This window comes from Falco naumanni, chromosome 6, assembly GCF_017639655.2.
Source record: "Falco naumanni isolate bFalNau1 chromosome 6, bFalNau1.pat, whole genome shotgun sequence".
Taxonomy (NCBI): Eukaryota; Metazoa; Chordata; class Aves; order Falconiformes; family Falconidae; genus Falco; species Falco naumanni.
Window position 1 is genome coordinate 82802104 of NC_054059.1, and position 10511 is coordinate 82812614.

A 10511-nucleotide genomic window follows, 5' to 3' on the forward strand; every position below is an offset into this window, starting at 1 on the left:
TTAGTGATAATGGTCTGCAGTGGACAGAAACGCACAGTATATCACAGCACAAATTAAATCTCACCACTAATGTAACTTCAAAACTGTAAATAAACTACTAAAGAGAAGGCAAATCAGATATATGCAGCTTTAAAATGGTTGTACTTAACCATCATTTATACTTGTACTGTACTGATCAAGAAAATATATTTGACAGAGGACAGACTAGTGCACAAGTTTACTAATTCAAGTAAGTGCTTAGATAATTTCAGATTTCAAGCAATAAAAACAGGCAATCATTACTATTCATCATAGCTAGTCAACGAAGAATGAGTATTATAATGGCATCAAATTAGAGAGCTGATCTAGTACAAATATAAATAATGAAGAGAAACCACTTCAGAAACATTACCAGCAAATCCTGTGACGATTAGCGCTCCTATTTGTCATCAAATGGCACAATAAAGGCAGGAAGTACCAAGCATATTAGTATATACTACATGGCAAAAAATTCAAACACTTTACTACACTTTCCTTGGATTGTCAGTATGAAAGTCAGTGAAGGAAAAACAAACAAAAAAAAAAGAATCCCAGCCTTATACATATAAACAAACACGAGTGAGAAAAACCACTTTGACCTTATCATTCCTCAACTGAAGACTACAGACTAAAAGTTTTCCTGCACGATCAATCAGAAATACTGCAGAAATACACCATCTTTGAAATCTAACACGATAAATAAACTACGGTAGCAACCACTATTTTCCAGATAAAAAGTCAGTTTTAAAACTTTCAAAGTAAAAACTAAAATCCACAGAAAACAAAAATAACTTCTATTCTTTTACTGTTTTCCTTTTGCACAGCTTGTACTGGTTTTCTTCAGTTTATACATACTATTCACGAATATATTCCAGTGAAGTCACTACTTAGATCCAACAAACTACATCTTCAATGATTTGATGTATCACTTCTCCTTTGAAACTGTTGCAAATACTGAATTTGATCCTGTAGTCAGACACAGCATAAAACCTATGTTTTCATGTTTATAAACCAAAGTCTATACTTCAGAATTATAAATGTGCTTATAAAAGTTATTTAAATTTACAAATCTAACATCATAAGACTAATCCTTATGCTAGTTTATGAAAAAAATACATACAAGCTGTACAGTAAATTAATAGTCACACACTATAAAGAACAGTATACTTGCTATACCTAATAGGTTAAAAGATTGAGACTAAACACACCATCAATTTAGTCTTCAGAAAAACATGTTTTCCCCTTATATGTAGGAACATTTTTCTAATTAATGTAATTTATAGCCTGTATTTTCGCTTTACATAAGGACAAACCTAGGCAGGAAACAAAGCTTCCACATCTTAGTACAGTAGTGCCAGAGCAGCCTCTTAGGCGAAGAATTGGAAACTGAACTTAAATCTCATGCTCTTGATGAACTTGGGAGTCCACTGCACATAGTATCTGAAGGGTTCCTGCTATGATGAAAGAAACATATTCCTCAATCTTTTAATTTGTAGAAAAAATGAATTCACTGAGCTGTCCTTAACAATCATTCCTTTTAAAAAAATTCATGCTTTGAACACATTTAACTGGCAGAGTACACTTATACTGGATCACTGATTTGCTTAAGGGGATTGTTTTTTGGGAGAATACAGTAATAGAAGCCCAATGGCTACGTTCACTGAATTGTTAAACCAGAGCCTCACATTAAATAAAAAAAAAAAAAAAAATCATTTCCCCTCCCCCCCAGCATTATACATAATATACTAAACATAAGGAAAGTTAGATCAATAATGCCTCTGACACAAAACAGGCACAATATGAAAAATCAGAGATGAATTATAGCCAGATTTTGCTCTCCCTCCAGTCTATTATCTTAATTTTGACAGGTAAGAAAAATCAAAACTATGTACCAGAAATGAAGAAACAACCTTCAGTGCTTGAAGGATAACTTGTCCTGTGGCACTACATACCCAATTTAAAGCAAAACAAAATGAATTCCCTCTTCAAATGTTCTGTCAATATCACAAAAGATCCTCAAAGAGCAAAAATTAATGTTTGACTCGCTCAACTGCCTTTTATTCTACTGAATTCCTCTACCAAAAATTTCAGCAAGTAAGTTTACTCTGTCTTTTCAAAACATGCATACAAAGTTAACTGCTACACATCATCTGAAGGAAAGACTGTTTTCCAGGTTTCCAGTTTGATTTACTATTCAGCATGTCTGGTAATTATAAATTCAGCTTTAAAGTGCTAAAGAGATTCCTCAGTCAAAAAAACCACCTAACAAGACATTAAGCAGATGGTATGACTTCTTAGGAGTGATGACAACTATCTTCTAGTTACAGTTCAAGCCACGCTAGCACAGATACATTAAAAACTGAGATTTTTCGATTGCTTTCCTCTGCCCCCCATTTCCTCTATTCAATTCACAAACACCATCTTTAGAAAAAAAAAAATTTAGAAATTTTTTTACTTGTTCACTCATCTTCTGTTTTTAAATGTTTTTTAAAAAGTTTTTACATCATCTTCACAATAAGCCCTATCATATAAAATACACCCCCCTCCCACTAATTTCTACCAAAAAAAAAGACCAGTAGCTGTTCTTACACAGGGGAAGACTGTAAATAAATGAATACTGCTGTCTAAACTGCAGATTACTTCAGAAAGAACACCTGCAAATCAAGATATGTTAGTCCCAGAATGATTCAAAAACACTGAAGACCAGTGTGCACAGACACACACTTCTGAGAGAAACCGAGGTTGTAGAGCACCCGTGCTTTAATCAACACCAATCATGCACTGATGACGTAGAACATCCTTCTACTTTCTTCAGGGTCTGAAGTATTAGATTTCATTATTAGCATTTATAATATTATTATATACTTGCCACAGAATAGAAGATTCCATATTGAGGCATGTTTTGATGTATAAAACTATACAGAGACAAAAAAATTTCTTTCTTTCTTTCATTGAGAAGTGTTCCACTAACTAGCTAGAAACCACCTAGTAGCACAATTTCAGCAAGACCTTAAAAAGCAAGTCCCCCTGCACCGCCCAGAGGGAGGAGATAATCAGGAGTGAAGTTGAGCCCAGGAAGAAGGGAGGGGTGGAGGGAAGGTGGCTTTGAGTTTTGATTTTATTTCCCATTATCCTACTCTGATTTGAATGGTAATAAATTAATTTCCCCAAGTCGAGTCTGTTTTGCCCATGGCGGTAACTGAGTGATCTCCCTGTCCTTATCTTGATCCGTGAGCCTTTCATTACGTTTTCTCTACACTATTTGGTTGAGAAGGGGTGTGGTAAAACAGCTTTGGTGGGCATCCGGCATCCAGCCAGGGTCAAACAACCACTGTCCTTCATAAACAAAAACTAGCTAGTCCGTTCGATATGACACATTAAAGTTTGAGTTCTTTTATGGCTATTGAACTAGTAGCACAATGGGAATACCGTGACTGTAGTTATGAAAGTTATGATCCAAATTGCTATTACAAATCAAATTACTTCAGAGTAGGAGTGTTTTCATTCCCAGAACAAGTATATTCCCCCTACGCTTATTCATACTTAGCTACATCGTAGTTGACCTAGACAATCACTGCCTCCCCTCAAAGTTTCCACATCCATCTACATACTTAACAGCACTTCCATGATTCTGTGCAGGGACATCAAAAATCTCTGTTGCTTATTGAGAATGGAAAGAGTGAAAAACGTTCTTACTTAGTAAGTTTTCTTGTGCAGCACAAATTCCTCCCCATCACAACCGGAAATAGTGAATAATGTGTGGTGATGGGTGGATGGCACAGTGGCCCTTGTAAGCTGCCCATCTATTAGGAAGATCAGTATGAAAGACAAGGTAAGACTGCAGCACACCATTAAAGTATGATCTGCAGAACTGCTGTCAAAATGAAGATTAGCTCTAAATCTGCAGGATGAAATTACTGTTGTATGAAACCTTGTTGCTCATCTTCAAATACTCGGTTTTGTATCTTCCTGTTGCCTTTGGAGAATCTGATTACCACTACTATGTGATATATTATCATTGAACTGCCCATATCTTGTTTCTCCTAAAAAGTGAAGTTAGAACTGTATAATTTAGCAGGAAGTGATTCAGCGTGAAGTTACACATTACTGTTTGCTCAGACCAGAAAGGGAAGATTCTAGTGCTTTTTTCTCCTTCCTCACATTGATAACCCCATCTTGCATGAGCTGAATACTTGCTGGATTCCAGATCAACTAGATAACTTGCTACATCCTGAGGAAAAGAACAAAAACCCAAACAACACAACCAAAACCAAACGAAAAATCTACCAGGTTAAAGAGATGCATTGGCCTAATGCACAGTCAGACAAACCCATGAGCTAAAACTAGGGAAGGGACAGGATGGTCTGCCCTAAAGGAGCATAACCCCCTTTTTCCAGGCAACCATCCGATTTAACTCAGTCAAAATGCAACCTAATTTTCAAGTTAAACATAGCTGAAAACAGAAGTAACAAGCTTCAGTCTTATTTTGCTCATCAGATTATAATAAAGAAAAACCACACGTTTAAAGTCATAAAAAGTAATATTACACACTACTTGAAAATTAAGTATTTTTACCTATTTTTCAAAGGAATAATGGCTCTCCAGACAGCAAACACTAAAATCAGAACTAAGAGAGCGACATACAAGAAAGGGAAACCATTGTAATATTTCCATTACAAATTACACACACTTCTCAGAAGATAAGTAGAGCACGCTGTCAGAAAGTTGCTGATATACAACCCTTTTCTAGATGCAGCAGTACAAAGACACTACCTTCAAAATTATCACTTAGCAGCTGAATGAACGCAGTCATGGTTTACTGTCACTGACTCCAGGATTAACACAGCAAACATAACTTATTACTAGCATAACTGTCAGGGACTGAAAATCTGCTACAATCAAATTTAAAGAGCTGTGGGCTTCCAAAAGACAACTTAGTATAGCCAAGTTGACTTGACATGTAATCCTCCCTATATTTGCCAGGTTTTATTTAAATTATTCAGGAAAACACCATTCCAATTTACCTTGTAATATCTGAAATAATCACGTTCTTGAAGTTTCTGTATTTTGGGGAAGATCTTGAAAGTATTGAAGTCATCGATGCTTTCTATGTCACACAAACAATCATCTAGGACACCTGTAAGCTATTAAAAAAAATATTTGTTTTTAATCAAGAAATGCAATATTAACTACAGAAAAATCCTCTAAAGAAAGATAGCAATGAAAGAAATACTAGTGAAATGCAGTTCCACAGCATATTATTCCTCATCATTAAAAATCACTCTACCATGTAACTTACATGCTCAGAATTAGAAAATAACAGACCTTAGCACTTTTTTTGAGCTTTAGCCTACCTCCAAATGCAATGCTGAATCAATTCACCAGATTAACGCTTTCAGCCCTGAAATTTGTTGACAGATTCAGCAAAAAGCTTTCTGCAGAACAAGTAGCAAGATTTTGCCAAACTACAAACACATGGCATATTAGCACGTCAGAGCTGCATACCAAGTATTCTCCTACCAAATGCTCATTCGTTGTATTGCTTAAAAAAACCCCTAATCGTGCATTGCCATTAAATAACACTCCAGCTACTTTCTTTAGAGGCATGGGAGAAAGGGGAATAGGTACTTTTGTGCCCAAGAAGTTAGTAACTTCACAGTTAAATTCTAGAAATAAATACTGGGAAAGTCAGGTACAGGCACCTGCACTGTAAGGCTGTAAATCTACTGCAAAACTAAGTCTGCACTTTCCAGGTCCCATCCCTCCTCTTGCACCAGGACAGCAAGCTGGTTCAAGGCACTGCACCAGCTTAAGACCACCTCTACAAAAAGGAGTGCACACAAGGGCAGCAGCCCCACTGCCAGCACAGGAGAGAAAAGGAGAACCATGCAAGTAGCAGAGGACAGACTCAACTAAGTAGACCAAGCTACAGCAACACTTCTGCTGAGACCCTGACAGTGTCTTAGTGAGAGGCAGAAACACTGCAAGTGTGATTCCATGAACACTTACATGATACGTTCCGTTAAATCTAAACTAACTACTCCTAAGCATAGCTTCTTCAACAACTACAAATATGTTTGAAAGGCCTTTCAAAGGTAAGTTTGAAGGTGTGAGACCCTTCATAAGGGAATGGAACTAAACACTCATGTTTACTACTGTTAGTCTTCAGCCAGACAGGAAATTCATCTAGGACATACATGATGGCCTAGAAAGCATGTAAAATAGGAAAGCCCACACATCTTATATCCTGCACGGGCTTAGAAGAATGTCTAACTTTTAAGAGAGTATGGGCAAAACGAGACAAAAAATTATTTTGTGGCTTTTTTTCCCCCCTCTCTCCACAGATTTCACATAGATGAGATTATGAAATCATCTAATCTGTTTTACGCATGATAAATCACTCCACTACTTTACGGAACAGATACCCTTATATAACCAAGCTTGATGTAAGAGAGCCACTAGAAACCAAATTGTAGACTTCTGCTCTTTTATGGAGCATAAAGGAGGCCTGGAAAATGGATTTCCCCCAACCTCCTGTGAGAATTAAGAGGTGAGGGTATGGCAATAAAGCATTTAAGCAGAAAATTCACCTTACGTAGATCCTACTTTTCCTGAGGCATTAAATAAGCTGTCACAATTTTGCAGAGTAGATATGGCAATGAAGCAAAATTCATTTAAGGGAAGGTACTTCACCCAAAGTCTTTCATGCCGTTATGGTTGCCTTGTTAATGCTATCTAACTTCAAACCTGGGCAAACAGCTATGAAAGAGCCTATGTGCAATTACAGGTTTTTCACAAAGCCAAGAAAGCTCACAGCCCACATGACTGCCAACTTCAAAGTCAGAAGATGAGACTTATTATTGCTGATACTTATAGAAATAAAAACACCATGCATTTTAGTCTACCATGATTTCACTAAAATTTTCAAATTTTCTTGTCAGTCATACATAGTCAGAAATTAACTTTGCAGTCTTTTCAGGTAACATCATACCACAAAACAAGCAGCAGTACATTTCACTGAAATTTAAAAAGGCAAAAAGGAAACTCTAAACATTTTGCTCCAATATTATTAAACTGTATAAACAAGATAAACCTTATGTGAAAAGCAGTCACTTATTAAGCTGAAAGCAGCAGGAAAGATCCAAGAAATTTTCTTTGGACTCAGAAGGTAACAAGCAGGGAAGTATTTTTATGACCACCTCATGAAGCTATCCACTGCTTACAAAAATATTTTTACCATCTATGCAGAACTGAAAATGCTTTTTCAGGGGAAAATGTTCCAAATAAGCATGCAATAGTTACACTCAGTGTCAAATCCCCATGGAAAAATAAAAAGCTGCAGTCTTTTTATGCAGCTAAGATGGCAAATTAATGGTGGTCACACCTTCGCCAGAGGCCTCTGATAAAAACCTTGATTCTAAGAACACCTTTCAAAACACAATGCAGTTTACTTTGAATGTTATGAAGTTTCAAAAATAAACCCTCCCCAAAAACTTAGAACTGGTCTAAGAAATTAAGAGAAAAATTAATTTAGAGCAAGAAAAGCAAGCTAACAAAATTCTCTATTTCTTTCTACAACTTTTTCAGAACTGGAACAGTCAGCTCCTTGTATATATAAAACAGCAAAATCAATGTCTCCTTGGAAGGCATGCTCTAAAATTAAACTATGCTATATCTGTACCAAACCACAATTTATAAAATGGTTTGACAGCACATATGAAACATCAATACTGCACATCAGTGAAGTCAGTTCATAGCACACTAATACAACAGCAAACCAGACTTCAGGTACCCCAGTTAACAGGTTTTTTATTAGTCCAGGTATAGGCTTCAGTGCTCTCACTTGCATAACGATGGAACACTCTAAGAACATGCACAAAACTCATTTTTGTCGACACCTGGATCTTCCAATGAATTATTTTTCAAACTGGAGCCATCAAAATAAGAACACTGTATTACACAGTTAAAATTACATATTGCAAGACCTACTTTGTTATTCACAGAATTGGTATTTTGCCTTTAATTGAACTCTACTGATTAACTTGGTACACAAATACAGAGCCAAACTGTACTGTAAGTTACCACAACTTCTGTTACAATGGCCAAGTATCAAGCTTTCTTTTCATCTGTCAATTACTTTGAACTCGAAGATAAACTCCAAAACCATTAGCCTACTATAATTTATGTTCAAGAAGCCAACTGACATTGAACAGCTGCTATTTCTTCCCTATTTCTAATATGCTTATCAAGTATTTCCATGTATTGTCAAACCTAGTTTAGTTATTGTACAGATATTGCAGCTGCACTGGAGATGTTAAAAGTTCTAACTTATCTTCTCCAAGATAAATCAACCTTTCAGAAGAAAAGGTCATCGGCCAACCTGCATCAATTTCGCCTTATGAAATCTGGAAAGAGAAATGTATTCAGCACTTCAACATTAAGAAAAACCTGAATAAATGCATATAATAACAAGCAGCCTATTCATACAAACAACCTTATTAGTGTTATCATGTTGTACTATAATTGCTTCAACAATTAGAAGACCACCTGGGACACCTTGTTTGTTCCTTAGTATTTCACTTTGCCATAGCTGCAGGATGAGAGAAAAGCTATAGGTAACACGACTCCAAGAACTAATGGCTAGCTTATTTTTCCTTTGTGTAACTCAAACTCCATAGATGTTTACCCTGAACACAATATGCCAACAATTTTATGAAATAACAACTGATCTGTGTCAAGTGTCGCAAGAAAACCATGCCAGTTTGTTAATGGGCTGTTTAAGAACCCCAACTCAATTAGCATTTAGTTATGCTAAAATAGCTACTAAAACAATGGTTTTTTCAACCTGCGAGAACCTCAACTTACAACAAGAGAAACTGCAATAAAAACTATCTATGCCAGACTACTTGAGTCACTGTCTTCGATGGTCGCTTACAAATATAGCATGTTATACAAAGCAGAAATTTGGAAAATATAGGAAACAGGCAGACACAAAAGACAAACTTTGCTCTACATGGGCATTTCACATAAACTCACTCGATTGTCTTTGGCCCAGCTGAAATCCTTCCCTACTTGACACCAGCCGTTATTTCAGCCACAGGCATACTGCTGATGAATACCAAACTCCCTACAGACACCTGTCCTTCTGAAGCTGTGAAGGCAGTTTACAGGAAGCAGCAGCGTTCTCATCCTTCTCTGTAATGTGGGCAAGCAGGCACGACCTAACCACAAGCCAAGCCTGGGCACCGGTACTACCACTTGAACATATGGCGTCTTGTCGACTCCGTGAGGACGCCGAAGTTTCTGCCTAAAGCCAAGGGCATGATCCAAGCCCGAGCTCCTCAGCACAGCACCCCACAGGCAGCAGGCTGCGTTACCTGGATTAAACAAGCCCTCTGTGCAGCTAGACCGTTATATAAGGGTACGACCACCGCTGGCTCCCAGGTCAACCGGCTTCTCCCCCCTCACCGGCGCGGCGGGGCCCCGCAGACCGGAGGCACGCGCCACCCGGCCCCGGGCTGGATCCCAGCAAGCAGCACCCACACGGTGTGGAACAGGAAGGGGGGGGAGGCTACCGGCTTGAGCGAGACCCCCAGGACCCCCAGCCTTCTCCGCCGGGGAGGCTGCCCCCTCCCCACCTCCTCCAGCCCGCGACACGGAGGACCTCAGCCCTCCTGCCCCTCCGGCAGCGGCCCGCAGCCATGCCCGCAGCCGTGGGCACCCCTGCCCGGCCACGCTCCCCCCCACCCCGCCATGAGGGGACCCTGCCGCGTCCTCCCATCCGCCGCCGGTTCCTACCTGGGCCTCCGCTGTCAGGACGCAGCCGAGCACCGCCAGCAGCCGCACTGCCGGCCGTGCCCTCGCCGCTGTGCTCCGGCCGGCACCGCCGCCGCTCATGCTGCTGCCGCCGCTCCGCCCGCCGCAGCGGCTGTCAGGGGAGGGCAGCCCTCACCCCGCCGCACAAGCAGCCGCCGCCGCCCCAGGAAGGAGACGGAGGAGCGGGGGGGGTCGGCGGCGGTGGCGGCGGCCGTCCCTGCCTGCCTGCGGCGGGAGCCGTCGGGGGGTGGGGGGGCGCCGCGCTCCCCTCAGTCTGCCCGCGCGCCGCCGCCACAGCACCGCCGCGCGCTGCGCCGCACGGCCCCTCCCGCGCAGCCCCCGCCGCCCGCCCCCCCCCCGCAACGGCTCCCGCAGCCGCGCGGCATCCTGGGAGCCGTAGTGCGGGCGCGCGCGCAGCCCCCGGCGGGGCGGGGCGGGGGCGGGGCGGGGCGCGGCGGCCAACCGGGGAAGACCACGCGCGCTTCCAAAACAAGCGGCGAGCGAGGCGGCGCGCGCGCGCGCGGCGGGCCGAGGGGCGGGGCGGCGCGCTGGGGCACGAGCGGAGGCACGAGCGGCGGGCGCTGTCCCGCGGGGGGGTGTCACCCCGGTGGCCGCCGCCGGTAGCGTGCCGAGGCCGCGCTGGCCTTGCGCTACGTGCGTGAGGTAGGGCAGCGCCG

General features: G+C 41.3%; 1 protein-coding gene across 3 annotated transcripts in view; it reads right to left on the reverse strand.

Annotated features, from left to right (window-relative positions):
• The window catches only part of ERO1B (endoplasmic reticulum oxidoreductase 1 beta), a 29441-nt gene extending 19332 nt beyond the window's left edge, over positions 1-10109 (reverse strand). The window contains exons 1-3 of one of the 3 annotated variants that reach the window (XM_040597655.1): positions 9817-9927; positions 8399-8423; positions 5043-5162 (exon numbers count right to left, since the gene is read on the reverse strand). In XM_040597655.1, the coding sequence (XP_040453589.1) occupies positions 5043-5162; positions 8399-8404 (126 nt within the window). In that variant the 5' untranslated portion in view covers positions 8405-8423; positions 9817-9927. Of the gene's footprint in view, positions 1-5042; positions 5163-8398; positions 8424-9816 lie in introns of all 3 variants that reach the window. The other 2 variants (XM_040597654.1, XM_040597653.1) reach the window with 2 other exon arrangements.
• Between the last annotated feature and the right edge of the window lie 402 nt (positions 10110-10511).